At 25.0% G+C, this 25216-nt stretch overlaps 1 protein-coding gene across 3 annotated transcripts in view; it reads left to right on the forward strand.

Annotated features, from left to right (window-relative positions):
• The window catches only part of LOC123259575 (E3 ubiquitin-protein ligase AMFR-like), a 101924-nt gene that overhangs the window by 67470 nt on the left and 9238 nt on the right, over positions 1–25216 (forward strand). For 2 of the 3 annotated variants that reach the window (XM_044720161.1, XM_044720163.1), the window contains exons 1-5: positions 1627–2035; positions 2281–2687; positions 6358–6657; positions 13725–13982; positions 21826–21981. In XM_044720161.1, the coding sequence (XP_044576096.1) occupies positions 6391–6657; positions 13725–13982; positions 21826–21981 (681 nt within the window). In that variant the 5' untranslated portion in view covers positions 1627–2035; positions 2281–2687; positions 6358–6390. Of the gene's footprint in view, positions 1–1626; positions 2036–2280; positions 2688–6357; positions 6658–13724; positions 13983–21825; positions 21982–25216 lie in introns of those variants that run through there. The other variant, XM_044720162.1, reaches the window with a different exon arrangement.

The following is a 25216-nucleotide window of genomic DNA, read 5'->3' on the forward strand; positions in this document are numbered from 1 at the left end:
ATAACTTTATTTCTATTATACCAGTAAATTAATTTTTAATTAAAAAAAAACCTTCGCAAGACTTTTATTGCCAGCTTATAAAAAATAAAACTTTTAGCACCCTACTTTAATGAATAATTAACTAAATGTTGGTGTTTCTCAACTACGTCAATAAATTATTTTTTATGAAGGAATAAAAATCAGCGTGGATAATAAGTTAACTTATTTTTATGTTCACGATACATGAATTGTTAATTGCAATACAACCGATACAAGAAACTAAATTAATAGCAATATTTTTTCCACCCCATTTTCAAATGAATAATTAACTACATGTTCGCATCTTTTATAACAAGTCGACAAAGATCTTTGTTATAAAATATAATTTTCCCAAAGGAATTATTTCTATATTCGTTGTTTATGAATTTTTAATTAAAAAAAAAAATATCTATTTCTTGAAAAAAGTTATTTTAATTCACTGCGGAAATTAAAACAATTTTTTTTTTATCAGACAATTCCATTGTAGATACACTGATAGAAGGATTTGTTTATAGTTAAAAATATTTGTTAATATTTAACAAATCATTTATTAGAGACCACTTTTTAGTCCTTAACAAATATTTCTAAGTATTTAAAACGATTTATTAATATTTAATAAATGAATATCTGATTTATTAAATACAAACAAATCATTTTAAATACTAAGAAATATTTGTTTGATACTAAAAAATGGTCTCTAATAAATGATTTGTTAACTATTAACAAATATTTTTTTAATACAAATAAATCCTTCTATCAGTGTATATTTCATTGAAAAAAAAACTGTAAATTTTATAAATAGTTTTTAAATTTTTACGTTTCGTTAAAGTCTTATAAAGAAAAATTTTTCATTTCATAAAAATTTAGAGAATATTTTCAAAATTTTAATTTTAAAACAAAAAAAATAATTTTACAAAGAAGGGGTTATACTTTTTTCTCTCTCGCCCTCTGTTGGACAAACGAAAGTATCTCTGATGGATTTTTAATTAGTATAAGTATAGTCGTCGCAGGAACTAGAATAAAAAAAAAAAAATTTTACAAAATGGCGCATAGTTAAAAGTTCGAGTCTGAAACTCGTTTTCAGAAAAAAATCAAAAACACATTTAAAGGTGCTTCAAATTCAAACTTAGCGGCGAATTCTAAAGTTGGCCTGCGCGGTCAACCGATTCCCAGATTTTTTTTTTTTGAAAAAATTATTAAAAAACGATTTCATTTGTAAAACAAATTTAAAAACTGTAAGTGCAATTTTGAAAAAATATTTTTTAGTTCCAATTAAAAAATAAAAAAAAATTAAAGACGTCGGCTAACTTCAGTATAATTAAATAATTAAAATTTTAATAACATACTTAATGTTAATCTGAGCACCTTCAGAATTTATTTGAATTATCGTATTTGCGCGCGCATTTTCAAATTTAACCTCGCGCATGCGCAGTTGACTTTTCATGAAAACTGACAGCTGGACTTAATTTCGGGTAACAAATTGTAAAGTTTTCTTCAATAAATCCCAAAGATGCCGCTGCAGTTGCTAATCTCAAAATTAATCCGAAATTTCATCGACGGAGTAAAAAGTATAACAAATACGTCAATGTATATAAAACCGTCCCACACTCGCTCTGTTCAGTATTCATATTAAACGGAGCACGATAACACGTATGCGGTAGTTACAGAACATGAAAAACTCCGTTCGTTAAACTCGCGACAGAAATAATATTAAAAAAATATAAAATAAGACTAAAACTGTACTAGCAGTTCCCAGTTCAATACAAAACCCAAGTAATCTCAACCCGGCGTTACACATCGTTATCTAAGTCGCTGAATTAATATAAGTATTTTGTCAAATATAAATTAATAGAGCACACAAATATATACACATGCTTTACTTGTCGAGGTAATACTCGCCAGGGGAGTAATTGTCAATGGAACTAAAAAATATTCAATTAAGTTATTGTCATTGCTCTTTCTGGAATTTCTCAGATCGACTTTTGAAGAACTGAAAAAAATTAATAATTATTTGTATGTAAGTATACATTTATATATAAAAAATAATTTAAGAGCAGATATTTAATCATTTTTTTTAACAAATAAACTATGGAAAAAAATTGACATGTAGAAATTTAAAAAAATGAAAATTCAATTTTTTAAGAATAATTTTTTTTTTTTAATTTGTTTGTTAAAAAAAAAATTAAAAAATGTTCGAGTAACTGTATAGTAAATATCCAATAGCGTATGAATAATATTGACTATAAAATTATTTTTTGGCAGATGTAATCACGACCTTGAAATAATTTCCTTGAAACAAATTTGCAGTGGATGCAGTTTCAGACACTGAGGGTAGTGTGAGAATCTTCGAATTGAAAAAAATAGTCAGATGTTGGCTGACAGAGGACGTTGATTAAAAAAGTAATTTTAATTACACATTTAATTTCTTTCGGTTCGGAAAAGTGATTTAATTATTAAAAGTTTATTTTATTGTAATTATATTTTTATTATGTGTATTGTGATTGAGTGAATCTTTACGTGGGCGTTAACGATTAGTTTTTCTTGCCTGTGATTTTGGTTATGTCCTAAATAAGTACTAGTTTAGTACACGCTGCTATTTTCCAAGTATTACATATAATATTCCTGTTTAAATTGGATTAGAAGAGTTTAGTGGCCATTAATAACACCAGGTAAGAAAATTTTCATTATTATTTTATTTTATTGTCAATAACAGATGTTTTTTTTTTTTTTTTAACTGTAGTTTATTTTATCGAAATTTGTTTATTGAAAAATATTTTTTTTTTAGTGATACAAATTTTGATTCGCTGGAAAAAATTTATCGAATTATCAAGGGATATTTTATCGCCTTGTGATGTAATGATATTATTTATAGATATTGCTTTGAAATATTATTTTGCGTTATAAATTTTTTTTATTTATAGTAATGATTATTTTTAGGCTTTTGAAGCTGTGAAAAAAATTTGTCAATAATTATTGAGAAATTTAAATATCATTTGTATCAAATCGTTTAATTTAATTTATTAATAATTATTAATATAAAAAAATTATTTCACTAAATTGAAGTTTTCAAATTTCGCTCAGAAAAAAATAATTATTAACTAAAATAAAATTTTTTGTCTTAAAAAAATTTTTTCATGCTCCAAAAAAATTTCACTCTTCCTTACAATTTTTTTGATTAATATAATCTAAAAAAAAAATTAAAACACAGTCTATTTTATTGAATTAACAAAGAAAGTAACGGTTATAATTGTTGATTAATTAATAATTGATATCGTGCAAATGATAACGCAAATATTGCATTGCGCATAATCTATAAATAACTCAAAAACGTAAATAACAATTTACTGTCAATTTAATGATTCCGACTCACTAATATAAACTTGAATTGGAAATTATATTTACACGTAATTTAAAAAAAAAAAATTAGCATTTTTTCAATGATTCATTTAGTTTCTCTTTAACATTTTTTTCCAAGATAAATTTCTCTAAAAGAAAATAGTGAACCTCGTTTCTCGTTATAAAACCACGTGCAATAAATTTTTATCCGTCATTAATTTAAGATAAACAATTCGATAAATAAAATTATAATTAATGAATTTATTTTTATAATTTTATCTTATTATAGAAAAAACATTAAAATTATCATCACTAATTAATTTTTTTTTATCAAACTTTTTAAAAATTTTTCAAAACAAACTAAGAATTATTGTATAAATATAATCATAAATAATACAATTTAATATTCAAAAAATCAATTTATTCTCCAAGTAGGTCAGCGAGTAATGAACTAATAAATATGTTAATTGAGTTAGATCAAATTAAGCAATCAATTATACAATAAAAATGTATTCACAATCACGGAATAGAATGAATAATTAATTAATTATTTTTTCTTGCTAGCTAACGTGAAAAACTTTCATTTTACTTTTAATGATTTACTTTAATATTAATCTAAGTATTAAAATAGCCGATCGCCAGTGAAATTAAAACAGCGAGACTTGGCTTCAGGAGACAGGAACTGAACAACATCCGGGCATTATTTATATTCCAGTTAGATCTTGAATTAAATCGGGCCGATCTCCATCATCTCACGTCACTGAACTCTCCTCTTATTATTATCGTTTAATGTATAATTGTCCGTATCCTACTTGTCGGAAGACTTACAGGTCGTTGTACTGTGAACCATAAATTATTTTGTCTACAAAAATCTTATCTTTTCACTTTTTTTCGAGAAGTATTTTTTATTTTTATTAATGTTGAGGTTAATGCGCTAATGAACAATAATTTCGATTAATAAAATTTAATATTAATAAATTATGCCATAAAAGTTAACAGTCACTTGACCATTTTTTAATTTTTGTCAACAAATGGATTTTTTCTTGAAAATTATGTTTAAAAAATTGTATTTTTCGTTTTTAAAATTTCTACATGCCAATTTTTTTTCTACTTTTTTTTGCCATAATTTATTTGTTAAAAGAATTCTTAAAATTATCAACTATCTGCTAAATTAATTTTCATTAATAAATTAATTGAAGCTGTTTCAATTTTGATGTAACTAAAAAAAAATTCAAACTTATGAATAATATTTTTAAAAAAATTTTTATTAGATCATTTTTTAAAAACATAATTGGTGAAAAAAATTATTAAAATTTATATAAAGAATTGACGTAAGACAAAAACAAAATCTTGGTAAAATATTTGCACTTGATTCTGCAAATATTTGGCATAAATTTAAGCGAGTTTGGCTTGAACAGAATAAAATGTAAACCTCGGATTTTGCATCGTTAATGTTGAGCTCGCTCCCAGGTTTTGGTAACAATTTAATTATTTAAACCACGATTTGAACCAAGAATCCACATCCAAACAACTATTTGCATATTTTGTATATCTGTACAGGTACATACGTCGGAAAGTTGATTTTAGAGATGTATACGTGAATAATTGGGACGCTGTCAACAGTAGAAACATTCACCTCATATATTATCCAATCGCTGACGTAACTTTCCTTAAAATTGAATTATATATTTTTTAATTATAAAATTATTAAAATTTTTCCTTTATTACATAAATATAAATAATTCAAATAGATACTATCGCTCCAAAAATAAATAATTTAAAGTTATAATTAAATAATTAAAAATAAAAGTAATATATGATACCTTCCAAAGGACTTTAGATATTTTTCAACAAGTTATAAATAATTGTTAACTTTTTCTTTAAATAAATGTTTTATTTATTAGCCATTGTGTGATGAAACCATTAGTTTATTTTTACTGAATAGTAATTACGAAATTTCAATAATTTTAGTGCCGGGTGAATATTCACCTAAGGTTTATGTTAATAAAGCATGGCTAGAATAATAATAATTGTTTATTATATTATTTTATTCTATTTAAAAAAATTTTTTTTTATTACGAGCATAACAAAGCACTTTGAACCGCGTTTCCGGGTATAATTGGATAAGTTAAATATAAATATATATAGTAGTTACAAGTTATAACGTTTTTAAATTGTACGATTTACGGTTACGAAAGCGTCAACGATTCGCTCAATGGTTAGCTCTTACGTGGCTCTTGGGGGTTGTAAGAAAGCCTGTCGGGTTCAACCTACACGGATTCTAGATTCTATATCTACGCATTAACTATTATATGTCACGTGACGGGTCATATATGCATATCACTGACTTTACTTGTATTACTACAATATTGTTATATTTTTTATTGATAAAATTTGGTGTTATAAAAAATATTTGTTTTGTTTTTTTATAATCAAATAATAATTATTATTATTCAAAATCTTTTTCTCTTAAATTAATCAAGTTAATTTTTTTTCAGTCTAGATTTTTTTTGAAGTAATTACTTTGCAATTTATAATCAAAAAAGTAATTTAATAAAAATTTTTATGATTACAAAAAATTGCCACTTACTGTCATTAATATTAACATAAAACATTACTCATTTTTATTTGATTAAAAAAATCATAAAGCACAAAAAATCAATTTTGCTGGATATTTAACTTGTTACTCATCAATACCGTAATTAATTTCCGCTCACATTAATAAGTGCATGTATAATTTTACCACAAATACAAAGATAATATAGATTACTTTAAAAAACAAGACCTTTAAAAGTCGACTTTTTATCAATTTGTTCTCATACATAATTCCTAAATGCACTTTATACTTAAACTGCAGCCTCTTCAATATGCTACTTTTTTACAGCAGGTATATAAGCGAATATAAAACCACCGTTAAAAAGCCAGTATTAACAATAATAAAAGTTAACAAATGGGTTACACAAATAAGTGATGTAATAAAAATTTATATATTTTTATTTTCAGAGCGAGTAAAGAGCCCAAAGTAAAAAAGCGACAATGCCGACGGTGTTTCTAGCCCGATTGCCAGTTCCCAGTTTCCGAGTTTACACCGTAATTAGTGTTGCTATATGGTCATGTTCGGTTTATTATGCAGCCCAGATAGTTAAGGATCCTGGATGGCACTCAAATAATACTCCGATTACCCTCAGTGATCAAAATAATAATGGAACCGAAAGCGGGAATGGTTCAAATGACTCGAGGACACCGGGTATGCACTTGAAAGAACTTCTTGCCTGTATGATTCAAGAACCCGTTTGCTTTTGGGTGAGTTTTTTTGTTTTTATTCATTTTACACATATTTGCTTGGTTTAAGATCATATGGTACATTCTGTTGTCGGTAATTCAGTCTGGACTAGTGATAACAAATTCCAATTGAATATATCGGATTGTTTTTTTGAAACACATAAAATGCACTGAAGGTTATCAGGCTGACTGTCAATACTCCCAACATTGTTCAAAAAAATTAAACTATAGTTTATTTACTATAGTAAATGAAATTTTTTGTTAATAATCAGTTTTCTATCCAAACCTAGCTGCATTTCAATAATTCTGTCTAATAAGTAATCTAAACTAAAGTAAAGATTAATCAAAAAATTAAATCAATCTCAAAGATTATATTGGTTGTAAGTTTATTAGTAATTTCTTTATAGTAAAGTTTATTTACTTGAATATGTGATGGGCTCGGAGATGAGGCAGTTTTACGCGCGAATTCTACCTATTTATTTATCATTTTGTTATTTTTTATCAATGATTAAACTTAAAAATAGAAGAATCAATTTACGAAAGACTATTATTAACATACTCCTGCCAAGTTTAATGATTTTTTGTTCAAAAATTACTTGGTCAAAAAGCGTCTCAGTATTTTGTCCAAAATTTGAATATTCTCTGTCCTACATGTTCTTAAGGAGATCCAATTGCTGCCGATCCTCTTGAAAAAATTCTCAATATTGACAAATTTATATCACAATTTATGATTAATAATTTACAACTTGCCTCGTGTTAACGATCGAATCCCTTTGAATAATTAAAAAAAAAATCCAGTTTTCTCATTAAATATCCGTAAAATTCTTTAATTTTTTAAAAGAAAATATTTTTCTTCACTTCATAATTATCTAAAAATTTTTCAATCAAATTTACCTCAATCTTGTAAAACAGATGTTATTTATTTAATACACAACGTGTTATTCGTGCATAACAAGTCAGACTATACAATAGTGCTTGACTAGATTTGCATCGTGAGCAGTTCAAGGTCGTTTTTCTCTACTTACTTATATTGCTTTTAAACTTATCATCTCGTGTATTTACAAGTACCTACAAGCACACTACATGTATCTAATGATATATACAGTAGAAAAAGATTTAATGATACCTTCCAAACTGATATTTCTCGCGTGAATGTACGTACCTATATGTAGAAAATTAAATAGTACAGTAGTGTAGTACAATCACTAAAAATTCATAGGTTAAACGATTTTTCTCTGATCATTACATGTAAAAATATTATTATTATTATTATTGTTGTTATTATTATTATTATTAGTGACGATAATGTCGATAATTACGAATTATGAATAAGAAAAATTTTAATTAAAATTATTAATTATAATATATATATTTTGGGTACGTTTTATAAATTAAAATAAAATAATAAAAATTTTAATTTATTAAAAAATGCTCCGAAAATTTATTATAATAAATTAACCATCTAAAATTTTGAAAAGACACAAATCCAGGTAAAGACAAAATGATTCTAAATTTAACTAAAACACCTACTTTATAATATAAATACCCAAAAAAAAAAAAATTTTTTTTATCTTATAACTATTTAGATAAATTATTATAATTTCTCACTTGTATTTAAAAAAGCCGTATGTTCTGCAGTATAAGTAAAAATGACTCTTGCAATTTCTTCGGATGATAAGCAGTCATTGTCATGATACTTGATATGATGTTAAGCCTCTATTCATATAATAAATGATATATGATATAATATTTGCACGATATATGATTTTAGTCAGTCGAAACGCGGGAGGAGGACACGTGTAGAGTGACATTTAATGAGTTTGAATTACTTACAAGTCATTTAATGATAGCATAAAACGATAAGCTTGTCAGATTTATATGTGATATAAATTTTTATTAATAAATGCAAAATAATGTATACGACTATTTCTGTTCCGACTGACGTCTAATTTTATTGCAGTATCATTGTGGCTTGTTCGTTCCATTTTGTAATACCGCTGTATGTTATTATCCTTATTATTATTATTTTTATTTTTTTGCTTTATGTCAATACAATGTGTTAAAAAATTTAAGAATATTTCAAATTTTTTTCTCAAACTTTTCCGCTACTTATGACCATTCATTAGTGGTTTCAATTTTTAACTTAACTTGATTAGATAAATTACTGTTTTTAAAAAATTCAATAGCCACGCCTTTCCGTTTGAAGTGTGCGATTTCATGTTAAAACATACTAATACTAATAAGCTAAAAAATTCTTAAATTATTTTTTTTATTAAAACGACAGAAGCCTTTTAAAGTTATTAAATTTTTTTTAAACATTATTTAAATACACACGGCTTAATAATGTATACAAATATTTTTAAAGAAATAAAAATATCACCTATGACTCAAAGTCTTAAACATTGACAGTATACATGCCTCAGAAAATTACTTTTTAGTTACTACTGATATTACAAACAAATTCCTCTAACTTTTTGAAAGTTTAGTGATAATAATATTCAAACATAAATTTAAATTCTAATTCCTTAATTATCATAAAAAAACAGCTAATTATCTTGAATTTTTTTTCGATATTAAGGCGATGTAAAGATAAAAATCCAAATTTTTAATATATTATTAAACTATATTAATTACCCATAAAATAATTTGTTTTTTAATTTAAATAATAATTAATTTAATTATTTAATGATTATTTAATAAATAATTTAATAGAGCACTTATTAAAAATTTTATCATTAATAATTAATTACCCAAAAACTCTTCGAAGAATTTTTTTTAAAAAATTGTCATACATAGCAAAAAATTTTTTGTTAAATATTTATCATTTTTTTAAGTTAAATTAAGAGAATTAATTAATTAAGAGAATTAATGAAATAAATGAATTAATTAAGAGAATTAATTCAAAAAAGTGTTAAATATTTAGCACAAAAATATTTAATACAATATTTAATATTAATTAACATCATATTAAAACTTAATTTCCAATCGACCTTAACAAACAAAATACTATGAAAAAATTTTAATCATTTTCAGTGACTATAAATGTATCAAAATAATAATATATAACATAAAATTTCTCATTCACAATATTATTGAATCTCGAATGACGGGTTCCTGGTTATTATATTTCTGCGAAAAAATTGTTTATGTCAAGAAACTCGTCGGGAAAATAAGGCATAAAAAAATCTTGAACATAGATATTGTTAGTTATATCTTTAGCGAGTAACGACCTACACATACGCACACTGTTTTCAATACCAGTTAGTTTCTTTCCATCATTTATGATGTTAATAGAAGGAAACTTTCCAGAACGACTGAAAATAACGACTATCCACCAGGTCGGCGGCCTACCCTAGAAATTAAACTACTCATACATTTATACGTTATTATACTTGTACTTGTACCTATTACTTGGAATAAATTTTCAGTTCTTGTTCTTTACTGATGGAAAAACTCTCAGAAAATATAGAACCAGAATAACAGTAAAGTATTGCGTTCGCTGCTTTTAAATTATATATTACACCGCTATCTTAAAAATAAAAATGTGTTGCGTTTATATGTACTAAGAATTGATGTACGCAAACCCGCATTACAATACTTCCCACACAATAGAGACGGGCTTTGATATAACTTGGAGAGAGAAACATTGAATTAAATTGTGAAGAAAAATTGCGCCCACATGAATAGGATAATTGCGAAAGATTTTCGAGCATTATATTACGAATGCTGTCTTGTGTCTTGAATACGAATAATTTTTCCCAAGTATGTAATGGTAATGATAATCCCGATCTGATGTTAATAATTTTAAATGAAATATTTAAGCAGCTGTTGAAGTTAAGATTGATCAATGAAAAAATAATTACGTGATGCGATGACAGTAATAAAAAATTTTTTCTGTTTGTTCAGTTGTACAATCGCTCTGGTAAAACTATTATAAAAATTGCATAATTATAAACGTGTGAGTAATCATAATTATAAAACAGTTATTGATTTGTTCGATAATTTTATTCCTATTATCTTTTATTACTTTATTTATAAACTTATTATCAAGTATAATAAACTTTGCGGTTTGCGGTATTAATATTTCTATTTTTTGTAATTGTTTTTCTTAAGGTGTAAGCCATTTAAATTTATGAATTTATGAGGGATTTAATGATAGTTTGAGACAATTTTATGTGGAAAATAATTTTTATTTTATAAGTAGTAAATTCGTTCATTTTTATAAATTGCCGACTATACCTTTGAAAAATAAATTAATCTTATTTATAGGATAAATTTTACGGGAAATTATTTAGTACGTCTTTAAATCTTTACTCTAGACATTAAAAGCTTTTTTAATTAATATTTTAAATAGACACATCGTCTTGATAAATATTAATAAAGCAATTTGCGTATTTTTAAACAGGATTTATTTTGTAAAAATAGAAACGCTGAGATATGCAACATATATTAGTTTTTTTAATTAAAAAAAAATATATTCTAACAATAAACGATAATCTTTTCTAATAATTTAGCATTTTTAATTATTTGATAAATTATTTATATCTTTATTTCCAAGAGTTGGATAAAATTTTAAATAATTAATTTTATAAGCTTTTACATTTAAGAAAAGATTTATTGAATTTCTATTTTTATCCTCCACTTACTTAAAAGTTCATTAAACGTTTATGTTAATTCACAACTGGGTGATATTTAAATAAATTTAGTTTGCATATCTACTTTTTTATAATGCACGCACACTGAAAAAATCTTTAACGTAAATCAATTACAGGTTATATTTGTATATATGAATTCTTAAATTCTTTATAAATAGCTGCTTAAAGATAGCAAATAAAATTCTTATCAATTTTGTTTTTCGTGAGATTGAAATATTTTACTTTTATGTTATGAATCACGTTGCAGTTTGCAGTTCCAACTGGTGCGGAAATCCGGTTGTGTAAATTTTGTCAGTTTCTTTTTCTCTATAATCTTTTTGTCTAGTTTTTTTTTTTTTTTCATTTTTTACACATACTTATACGAGAAAATATAAGATATTTTTAGACTTGACACAGTTTAAATGTAAAAAATAAACTCGTTTTTTCGTAAAATCAATAAATAACAGAATTAATTATCATAATTGGATATTGAATGTTTTCTTAATCAATCATCACTATTATTACTCATAGGGTAGAAATAAAACCCAAAAATGTTGTCAATTTTAATAAAGTTAGACACTAAAAAATTAGCTCTCAATTATTGGAATAAAAAATTTTGTACACCGTTGACATTTCTAAAAATTCTAGAACCTTCAATTAATTAAATGTGAATTAGTTCTCGGGATTCGCAAGTAATAAACTTGTTTAATTATTGTTTACTGATTTAATGAGTGTATATTCACAATGACCCGAATGAGTTGACACAAACAAACTATAATAATTTTTAATGCTGTACATTGACTTCTACGCCATCGTTTATTCATTTAATGTTTTATTTATTTAATGATTTATTAGTTATCAATCTGCTAAAATTATTTTTTGCACGAGGCTTTAAATTTGTTTAAAGAATCTCAAAAATTATCAGCGGAATATTTTAAACTCTTAAAAAAAATTTAAAGCATTTCTTGAGATTTTGAAAATTGTCCAGATAAAAATTTTATATTGATTAATTTATTTACAAAATTAATTTGATCAATTTTTCAGATAAGAAAATCGATAATAATCTAAAATATTTTATTTTTTTTGTGTTAAAAAAATTATTTTACTGAATTTATTTTTTTTTATGAATAGCATTTAAAAAATTTTGAACATTGAATTTTAATCCTCGTACAAGTTGTCATATATTGTCCTTGAAACCCAATTTTTAGGACCTTGAATCAATGAATAAAATCACAAATTATGAATAAATTATTTTGAATAATATGTACAAAACCAGGAAGTGTTAAAATAAATAAATAAATTTAGTATTTATAGAATTGAATGAAGGAAAAATAATCTGTGTGATACCTAAATATTTTATTGTAATTATCTAATAAATTAAAATAAACATGTTAATGGTGAATCACAACTGTACGAGTTGAGTGGTAAACGATATACTGAAAAAAACATTAGTAATCAGTCATCATCATTAATCATTATCATCAGTCATCAGCATTACATTAATCTTCACAATTTAATATAATACTCAGTTAAAAACATCTTTTTAATATATGTTGAACGGCTTAATTTTATTACTAAATTACACAATGTTTGATATATAATATATACTATGACGTAGATAAGCTTACGTTCTCTTATAGAAGGATTTATTTTAATCAATAAAATTTTTTAATATTTTTTAGATGGTTTATTATTTAACTATCATACTATGATATATATTTATTAAAGAAGAATATTTAATAATAATAATAATAATAATAATGATCGTTTATTTTAGCTAAAACAGCTATTTACAAGTTATACATAATGTTTTACAGTTTTCATGACATTTCAATAAAATTAAAATATTAATTAATCTATATTATCAAGAGAATAAGAAAAATTTTGTGCCCAAGATAGCCATATGATAAAATCGTTTTTTTTTTAGTGAAATTTAGTGTCATTGCAAAGGTCTTAACTTGAATTTGTGCCTTTTCAAGGTTTCATATCATTCTCACCGATAGTCAATTTATGATGATAAGTGTTTAGGTTACATTTGAAAAATGCTCTATTTGTAGATACATAAGTAAGAAATTACCCTGTATCTCGTGAATTATTGACATTTTTAAATATATAAGCTCACCCCGACATTACACTCATCGAGACCTTTCATTTGAGTACCCACATCAATTTTCACATATTTTATATATATTATATATATGTATATATGAAAAATATATCAAAATTCATGTGGGTACTCAAATGAAAGCTCTTGATGAGTGTAACATCGGAATGAGCTTATATCTTTAAAAACGTCAATAATTAAGAAAGTACAGTGCAATTTAACAAAAATCATTATTTAATAAAGCAAAATTTTATTTATTTATAGTTCACAAGTCACGACAGTCACATAGTGACTGCAAGGTTGCTAGTTTTAATTAAAAATATTATAATAAATTAATAATTTTGTTTCAGCCGTTAATGAACATAGCTTACTGCGCGTTGATTCTTCTCGGGAAAACGATTCAAAAATTTGTCTTCGGAGAACTAAGAGCATCGGAGCGACAGCATCTAAAAGATAAATTTGGAAATTTTATATTCTACAAGTTCATATTTGTGTTTGGTGTTCTAAACGTTCAATATGCTGATGAGATCGTTTTATGGTGGGCATGGTTCACTGCTCTTGGATTTCTGGGTCTTCTCAGCCAGCTCTGTAAAGATCGATTCGTTTACGTGAGTACAAAATTTTACATATTAAGTTATTATGTTTCCATGCAAGCCCGTTTATTTTCAATTACAAACACACTACCATGTACTCAAATTCAAATTCAAATCAAGTAACCTTCGATAATATTATAATCAATAACAATAATAAGGAATTACTGATAGAAATCAATACTTTTCACTTTATTTGTGCTGTCAATCGCCAAGGTTTTATGAACACAATCTTAGTTAAGTTATTCATATGATTTTTATCATTTTATCTTGTACAGTCTGTTGTTCATTTCACAACTTTATCTTATTTTTCTTTTTTTTAATTGATAATTTTAGACGATTGGAGTCAAAAATATCATTCTTTATTGAGTGTTCGATATTTCGGCTACGAATTGTCATACTGAGGCCATTAAAAAACAAATTAATACTGTGTGTACAATTTAACTGACCTTGCATTCATGAGGTTCAAAAAAATTATTCCGAGTCTAGTCTAGACACTAAAAAAAAAAATTTACAAATTTTAAGATTCAAAATGTTTTTATTTATATTTACCTTTTTTTTTTATCTGCTTAATTTAAGCCTTGGAATATTCTTTTCAATCAACAATTAATAGAAAAAAAAATTAAATTTTTAGCGTACTTGAGTTTCTTAAATTCTATCATGAATTATTTTTAAAATTATTATAAAATTTTATTATCTATTGATAGTTTTTCATTGAAATATTTACATGCATACGGAAAAATATACTTTACTTAGTGATGATTATTTATTTATAATAATTAAAATATATATAATTACGCTCATTTACTTATCAAGTAATAACTTAACTCACATTTTAAGAAATTATTATTATTGTTTAAAAAAACCTGTCTAATTACATATTATGCTCTTAGAATCAAAGTAACAGCAGAAAAAAATTTTTTTCTCAAACATAAAAATTTAATTTAATTGTCACAGGTAAAAAATAAAAACTTATCAAGATAAAAACAGGTTTTTAAAAGTACCGTGATTTATTGCAATTAGTATTTAAATTAAAAAAACAATATATATATATATATATATATATATATATATATATATATATATATATATATATATATATATATATATATATATAAATATTTATAAAAATTCGTAAAATATAACAACGGTGGCGCCAGCCTAAATTTAAATATATTACACTGAAGTGTTTTATTAAATTTTACTGGCTAAAATAAAACATATGTAATTTTATATTCAACAGGCTGGTATGATTAGATTTTATTATTGTTATTATTATTATATTAATTTTAAAGAGTCCATTATTGTTATTTTTATTATTTATTTATTTATTTATTGAATCTAAATGCCAAGGTATAAAGCGAAATAGCAAAAATTAATTACATAGAATTTTTTTTCACACATGGAGAAAAAAGTATTGCTATTGTAGCGATTCAGTGGATCGTGAACGTAGTATTGTGATTAGTTCAAAACAGTATTGTCATTTTCACAATATTATAACCTGATATACTCAATACTTCGGATTCTTATATTCACTTGCCGTGGTATGTGAATATGTCAAAGCGTATTGTGATCATAAAGAAACGTTTCCTTACTACGGCGAAACGGATCGTGATTATCACGATCCACGACGCCTTCAGCGCCACCACGCATAACCAAGTCTGAAACTTACGAGTGGATTTGTTTACAATTTTGGTGATGAAATAGTGATAATTACATAAATTAGTGAATTAATAATCATAGCGATGTAGATGATAGGGTTGTTGATAAATTACTCGAGTGAAATCTTGAAAAACTTGTGTCGATTTTTGAAGGCTAGTATAAAGAAATAAATCTTCCTATGTTAACTGTGTTAATGCTGTGTCCGTGGTTATCGTATATAATTCTACTGCGTTGATAAGGAAAAACAATGTACATGATATATTGTATTAAATAAATAAAATTTTTGTTTTCATAAAAGTCTTTTTTAGCATAAATGATTTGATCCCATACTGTTTTATACAAAAATATGTTATTGTATGAAATATGTACAGTAATAAAGGAGTAAAAATTCCATTAAAAAATTTTTTTCTTATGATAAAAATACTTGCCTCTTAAATGAATACTTCGATGATACAAATTTCTAAACAAATAATAATAATATTTGTAAAAATAAAAAAAAAAAGTCATATGAGATCAATTCCAACACTACTGCTGTAAGTCATTATTCAAACATTTTTAAACCTAACCCAATTCTTGACTGTCATAATCTACACAAAAATTTTTAACTAATCAAGCTACAAAAGGAATTTGTATTTATGTTAATAACAATAATATATCAAAAAAATAATAATCTGCAACAAAATATAATCAATATTTAATTCAAGACAACTTATCATCTATAAACCATAGCAATATAGACACTCGATATCCGAATCCATGTGGATCGTGATAATCACGATCCACTAGATTGGGCATATGCGCATCTAAAGTATAGTCATGCGGGGATCGTGATCATCACTATACTGTATCGTGGTAATAGCAATATTTTTTTCTCCGTGCATAAGTAATAAAATTAAGATTAGCAGTATTATCTTAAGTATAAAAATTACATAGGGTAGAAGTACCGTTTGTGGCCACTGTACCGTTTATGGCCATTTATTGTTCAAATAAACGATAGAAATGAATTTATATTAATAAACCATTACAAACTCAATTTGTTTTAATATAAATTTTTTAAAACTCAACAAAAATAAGGTTATAATATATTATAATTTTGTATAAATTAATTTAAATGTTAACTGGCCAAAAACAGTGCTAAGGTGGCCAAAAACGGTATTTCTACCCTCTATCTATACTAATAAATAGAGAGCCGGTTTTTTTGTCCGGTTATACTGCGAAAATTACTGAACCGATCGGAATAATACTAATACCATAAGATGCAGCGTGTTTCGGAGAAGGTTTTAGTATATGACATGTTGGTGATTACTTATCCGGAACCTATATTTTTTTGACTTACAAATAATGAATTTTTATTGCAGCTAAATTTATGCTATTTGATTGTCATTTGTTAAAAATAAATTTTTTAGTTCTATTGGTTATGTTTATATACTAGGCAGATTTCTTCACTTATGAACCTGCAATTTCTTTAACTGAAACTTTCAATGCTCATTACAAATTTTTTTTTTTTCATATCAATTATTATTCATTTTTGTAAGAAAGACACGGCAATTTTATAATGATTACACATTGAAAGTTACAATGAATATTAGCTAGAATAATTACATGGATAAAAGGTGCATGCCAATTCGACAGAATTTGAAATCTGTGCAAATCAAAACAGCCGAAATGGAAGTAGATTTTTCAAATAAAGAAAATTGATTTTCAATAAAATAATATAATAACACTAATAATGTATAACTTAATTTATAAATTAAAAACAAAATTCAATAATAAATTTAAAACTATTTAGAACAAATTTTGGAAAAAAAATTAACTTTTGAAGAAAAAGTTTCTCAAAGAATTGCAAAGATTATAAAATTTGAATTATAAATGACCAAATTTTAAATAACTGCTTAGGAACAACAATTTGCAAATCAATCAGATGTTTGAAACCGGATAAAATTTTAATTGAAGAGAACAATATATAGAACTAATTTGTGACGTATTTACTGACGAATTACCTGAAAACATTACACGAAAGACTAATCATTATCGTAATTATTGAATTTACATCATGATTAAGCTATGATGCAGACAATAATTCTAAAACGGCTGCAACAGTAAAACTATTTCATTAAACGAATTCTAAAAGGAGTAATATTGAGGCTATTACCACTTCTGAGTAGTGGAAATTGAAGCTTATTAAAAGAGCTTTACGATGCATTTTACCGAGTTTTTAGGTAGATTTCTATAGAAATATAACTATTGTAGCCGGTCTCATGTTGTAATTTTAGGAAAATTTTATCATAATATGTTTTATTTTATCGAGTAATGTCGAAAAATGGCATTGGCTCAAAAGTTTATATATGTATTTATGTATGTATCTATATATATATATATATATATATATATATATATATATATATATATATATATATATATATATATATATATATATATGTGATATAACGCGCCATGTCAGCAGGATTGCGCCCACAGTTCTCAACCGATCTTTATGAAATTTTGTGGGCTTATTCTGTGGATCAATACCAAGATCAAGTTCAAAGATGAGCAAAATCGGCCGGTTAGTTTACGAGTTGTGGGTGTTTGAAAATTTTTTCATTTTCAAAAATTTTGAATTTTGTATTTTTATGAAAATAATCTTCCAGATGTAAAAATAGATAAAATCTATCAAATTTATCTTAAATTTCATTTAATAACCTTCAATTTAAACTATTATTTGTCTAGTTTTGATGATTTTTAATTAATTCCGTGAATTTGAAAATTTTCAAAAATTTTTCAATGAACGTATTTCAGCCCTTTTTCTTTAAATAATTTTTAAGCCATAAAAGATAGCTTGAATTTATCAACTTTATGTCAAAATTCACATAATTATCTTCGATTTGAGCTATTATTCGTTACCTTTTGATACTTTTTTCAATTTATTTCGGAGTTTGGAAAATTAAAAAAAAATCAAAAATAAATTAATTTTTAGCTATTATCATCAAATGACTTTCGTCTGTTACAAATCCTATTTTTTAGGAAGATGTCTTTGAATATCTATTGGTTGTAGTCGGTCTCATATCATTATTTGCAAAAATATAATAAAAAATAAATTTTAGGACATTTTTGCCTTTTAATAACGTGTTTTTTTTTCAATATTCAAACAAGAAATCTACCTATCCATGTCGGGTATGGCCGAATGGCGTTTTTATATCTTGTCTCGATCAGTAATTATATCAAGTTGAAGTAGTAAAAACATCAATTTTTACGATTTTCAAAATTTCAAAATCCTGTCATTTCCAAATTACTCGCCCGATTAAGCTCATCTTCGAACTTAACCTTGGTTTTGATCTATAGATAAAGCATGTTGAGTTTGAGAAGAATCGGTTATAAATTGAAAACGCTATCGTGCTGACAAGCCGCGTTATATCGTATAAATATATATATATATATATATAAATACATACATATATAAACTTTTGAACTATATACATTTTCTGACTCTGCTCGACAAACTGAATTAGAAAACGACTAAATTTTTCAAAGTTGCGCCATGAGGACGGCTGCAATAGTTAGATTTTCATAAAATCTACTAACAATACTCTAATTAAATTTGAAATCTAGATCTAAAAATGCAATTCTATAAAGCGCCCAGCGTAGCGGGCGAGTAACAGCTAGTTATCCATAAATAATATAATTAAAATTTGAAGTATAGTTTGAGTAAATAAAAAATTTTAAATATCTTAATATATACATTTTTACATTTTAGCAGTATTTATCAATAATTTAAATAAAAATCTAGCTAATTTAAACTTAAAAAGAATTATGATTTAGAAGCTTATTAAAATCATTTAGATGTTTATTAAAGTCCAGTTATAAAAGATATTAAAAGCTCCAGTAAAAGAGAAAGTGCATGAAATAGTGTTATATAGTAAGACACAGTTAAAATGAGTGGTGAGCGAATATTTCAATGCCAGACAAAGATTAATGGCCAATCTAATCGAAGATCAGCCTTGATTAACTTCGCATTTATTTTATAAACCACGATCATTACTCTTTGCTCCGTAATTTATTTAATACATAATGTTTTTTTTTTATTCAATAATATAAACCATATAAATTTTATTTTGTTATTTAAGTTGTATTATTAATCGGGTGCGTCATATCAAAGTCAATGGCAAATAAGTCGGTTACTTCTATTAGATTTTCCTAACGAGATTATTCTATCTTAAATGTCTTAAATTTATCGACCCGAAAATACCGATGCTTATATTGAGAAATATTTTAAATATTCTTTATATTAAATTTATATCAATAAAAATATTGACATTGATTTCAGAAGGTGGTTTAAAAAAAAAAAATAAGTGTTAAACTTTTTTTATCCAGAGACGTGAAATAAATTACAGGATTCCAATTCAACTGATATGAAATCAGAGTGATAGATTAATTTTAAAACGGCGAACTGAATTTTTATTGTAACCGAGCAAAGTGTGTCGTGTGAACGTATACTAACAAGCCGTTGAATGAAAAGAAGCAGTCCTTGAGTCGGCTAGAAAAATTAGAACGCGAACAATATGCAACTCTTGTAAGATCAGAAAATTAAAAGAGAAAAAATAAAAAAAAATATATATCTCAGCTCGTAATTTGGAATGAAAAAAATATGCAGAACAAATTTAAAATAAATAATTTAGTTATTTCAAAATTTATGTGAAAAGAAATTGCGGTTGCTAATCAGGAATTTTAATTATTAAACATTCTAGTGTTAAAAATTTTATTTTGTTTAATCTAATCAACTAGATTAAAAAAAAAAACTATAATATAATTATCAGTCATTAATAAAATAATTATTCCTACAATATCGATTGGTACAAATTAATTAAAAAAAAAAAAAAAAAAAAAAAACACTTAATGTTTAAAAAAGAAAAGACGCAATCTTGTATGACTGGTTAATTTAACTCAAATAGTTATAACTAAATTGACGCGATATCAAAAGTTATAGGTTCGATTCCTGTACTGGATCTTTTTTAGGTGGATTTTGTTAGAAATCTAACTATTGCATTAGTTCTCATGGTGGAATTTTCAACTGATTTTGCTATCATATGTCATAATTAGTCAAGTAAGTTCTAAAAATACCGTTGGTTAAAAAATTTATATATATGTAATATAACCGACCTTGTCATCAGGATATCTGCAAAAGTTTTTAACCGATCTTGATGAAACTTGGTACACATATTCTTTGGGTAATTACCTTGAACGAGTTTGAAAATGAGCAAAATCGGTCAATTAGTTTAGAAATGGCGGCTATTTAAAATTTTCAATATAGTGAAAATCACGTTTATACGGTTACTTCATTGATGTATAACTTTTGATTGAAAAGAGATAGCTAATTTTTGAAAAATTCATGGGATAGTTCATGAAATTACCTTCAGTCAAACGTATATAACATTGACTTTTTGTCCATTTTCAGTTATTTTATCAAAGTTAAGAAGACTATTGAACCATTTTTAGACAATTATCTCGCATGAGTCCTAGGATAGACGAAATCAATAAATTAGGTTCGAAGAAGTAGCTAATTTCAAAATTAACAAAATACGACGGTCTAATTAGCAATTAGTCTAACTCCTTATTTTTTAGAGGGTGATTTTTTAACATTTTGATGTAGTAATAGTCCAATTATAAATTATTTGAATGATCTAAACCAAAACACTGTACCTCTTTTAGATATTAAACGGATTTTTATAGTGATAATAAATTTTGAACTAATTGTTTTTTCGTACAAATGGAAGATTCTCTAAAATGGAGTTAGACAATTTGCTAATTAGAACATCGAATAGTGAAAATCACGTTTTTTATGGCTTTATTGATGAATCCTTCATAACTTTCGATTGAAATAAGATAGCTAATTTTCGAAAAATTCATGTGAAAGCTTATTAAATTTGCTTTTGATTTGATGTACATAACATATATCAAATGAAATCTACCTTCCATTTCGTATGAGGCCGAATGGAATTTTTAGTATTATTGCTTTTTTTTTTTTTTTAAATTTTTTCCTCTGTTATTCCATTCGATTTACTCTATAAATGTACTGTCAAGTATTTATTAGTTACAAAATATAAATTTTATTATTATTATTGAACAAAAAAAACTTTGAATTTGAATCAATAAATTATTAATAATTTACGAGATCATAATAAATATAAAAATTATTATTTTACAGTTATCCTTTTCGCCAACAACACCCGGATGGAGTCACGCGCGTCTTCTCGGCTTACTCGCGGCGATCCTGGCTCTATCCTTGTTCATGCTACTTATATCGACAGCAGCAGCCTTATTTTTTGTGTCCTTCAATACTTATGCGTTTATGGCAGCTGAGGTAAGTTGTTACCATGCGTCGTCGTCGACGCTGTTATTTTATATACTACTTGGTATTGATCCTTGACGATGGTCAACAATCACCGAGAAAAAACATTTGTGTTCATACATCCACATTGAATATAAAATACACTCATGAATTGTCGCATAACTTCCTATTCCAGAAAAAAATTTTATCTTGAGCTTAAACTTTTAAATTTATATACATTTTATATGATACTGTGCCAAGGAAATCTTCCTCTATTTGTACATATTCAGTTGTTGTATAATATTACCGTTTTTATTTAATAATTTTCTTTAAACTTCTCTACTCAATATTTACCAAAATTAAATTTTTACATTACTATTAATTATTTTATTTTAAGTATAAAAAAAATTTTTTTTTTATTAATTAATTACAAAAAAAAATAGTCCATCAATTTTAAATAAAAAATCATAAATTAAAATTAAACAAATTTTTACTAAATATTTTTTCCGTGTATGGATTAACTCATAAAAACTTATGAGGCTCCCAAATAGTCGCGTATGTTATCTAAAAAATTTATCACAGCAGTTAAAGGTAAAAATAAAAAGGTAAAATACAAACGAATAATAAAGATAAGAAAGTAAAAACACGCGGATTTAACTGTGAATACTGTAGAGATTGTCCAAGTTATTACCGTTATAGACAACTGGGTATATGTACATATACATATGTTGTGTATATATATAAAACACCAATGACGTGTCCAAGCGATACGACATTAGTTATACGCATATTTACATTGCGTTACTACGGCAATGCATTCATGCGGTTTTTAAAGCCCAGCTTTAGTACAAAATATATATTGTTATTGTATGTCTTGCAATTGTATGTACAATTTAGTGCATCTACTGTCTCCACTTGTTCGATCAATTAAACGAGAAAATTATATTGTGAACACTAACAATTTTTTTTTTAATTATTTAATATCCGATGATTTTTATCAGATGTTATGTTTAAGTGACAAACATGACCGGGCAAAAGTCAATAGAATGGTAGTTACACTCGTATCGGTGCTTCTGTAAATTATTTTAGCTACAAGGAAATTATTTTAAAGTATTTAAAGATTTAATTTATTGCGGATGTTTTTATCACGATTATTAATTGCGACTGATATATTAATTATAATTTGAAGATAGAATTTTTTTTTAATCAAGCTGATTAAAAATTTTATTGATTTAATGCTGATACACAAAAAGAAAAATTTCTTGACTGGAGAACAAAATAATTTACTACTTTAAAAAATAATTTACTAAGAATTTTTGAAATTATTTCTTATAAATTTCTTTCTCCAAAGTATTTCTTAATTTTTTACTTAATATTTATTACTTCAAAGTATATTTTCTTAAATTTCTCTTCCAAAAGTTTTTTATTAATACTTTTTTTTTTAATTTTCTTTCAAAATTGATTTATCACATAGAAAGAAAAATTTTTTGACTGGAGAACGCAATTCTTGGCTTAAGAAAATTTTCGGGTGCCTGAAGGAAGACCGAAGTTGTGTTGGCCAAAGTAAAAATTTTTCTTGAAATTCTATTCTTGGTGGAAGTCATTTTTTCTTAATTCAAATTATCATAAATACCTGAAACAATAAATTGTTATACTTGATCAAGATTTTTAGATACTTTAGGGAAGCAACGCGACTTACTTCAGCTGAGAAAAAAATTTTCTCACCTTGAGAAAATTTTTCTCTTGAATATTTGATACCCATTTTATATTATTTCAGCGTGCAATTACATATATTGAATGAAAAAAAATGATTCAATATTATTTGATCTTCCCATTTTACATGTTAATCAATAAAAATATTAACGAAAATTCACTTCTATCTTTATATTTAATTTTTTGGAGCAAGAGACTGAACTTTCTCAAAACAACAAGATTTTCTTGACTTAAATAAATTTTCTCGGATCAAGATACGTATTTCTTGAAGCAAGAGAATTAATTTTGTTGGAATAAGTGAAATTTCTTGTGTCAAAAAAAAATTTTTTTTTCTCAAGAAAATAATCAGGAAGAAAAATATTTTCTTGGCTCAAGTGAATCTTTTTTTCTGTGTAAAAATAATTTTTATGATTTAATGTCAGTAAAAATTATGGAAAAAATTTTTTTAAAAGTAAAATTACAAAAGACTGTGCCTGGAGCTCAAAATTAAAAAAAAATATGTAATAGTAAATTCAAAAATTAATTAAATAAAAAAAGGCAATTAGATATGATGGTAAACGACCTTTAAGAAAAAGTATATAATTTTATTTCAAAGGTCTCGGGCATCAACCGACACTGTTCTATCTTTTATTTGCACCTTTCTCTTTTCCTTCCTGCTCGTGGTCTGCCGGTTTGTAGTCGCGGTTATAGAAAGTTTTTTATTTATTATTTTCTTGCAATAAAAAAAATAAAAAAATTTCAAGAATGTACATAAATATATATACAGTTTTTTAACCTTCATAATTTATATAACAGTTGCAAAAAATTATTACGTGTTATTCAATGATTGATGGGAAAATTTTTTGTTTTTTATTTTTAAATTACTCATAATTTATAACAAGTAATTAATCATTTTTCATAGACAATAATTTTTGAATTATTATCCTGGGATCTGGGTAATTAATAATTTAATTGTAATAAAATTTTTTTTCTTAGCTAATGTCTACTCAAAATTTTTTGCAATAATTATTATTGTATTACGTTGATCTGATGAATTATTTTCGTCAGATTGGGTGTTAGATAACTTTTTGTGTTTACAAAGTATAAAAAGTAACTTGAAACTTACATAATTAAATTATAATTGTAAAATTTAGAATTTTAATAATTTACAAAATAACTTGAGTGAAATCTGGCGAATTTTAATTTATTAGACCGGGTAATTTTTGTTCACGAAAGTGTAAAACAACACCTCGAAAATTTAATGATTGAATTTTCCGGGCAGATGCTTCCTCAGCTCAAAATAGAACACGCATCACATTGGCAGTGTAATTATTACTTTAAAATCTTCACAATGTTATTTCGCAAAGTTGTGGATAAAAAAAAGTGCTTTTAACAATTTACACTCATTAACTTTAACAATTATTTTATTTCACCTTTATAATTAAAAAAAAAATTTTTAATCCAATTATTTACACTGAAAATAATTAGTTAAGTTATAAAAAATTTTTGTAATTTAACTTTTTCATTAAAATTTAATATTATTTTAAATTTAAACTTTTTCTGTAAGCTATTAATT

This window comes from Cotesia glomerata, linkage group LG2 (genome assembly GCF_020080835.1).
Source record: "Cotesia glomerata isolate CgM1 linkage group LG2, MPM_Cglom_v2.3, whole genome shotgun sequence".
Lineage (NCBI taxonomy): Eukaryota > Metazoa > Arthropoda > Insecta > Hymenoptera > Braconidae > Cotesia > Cotesia glomerata.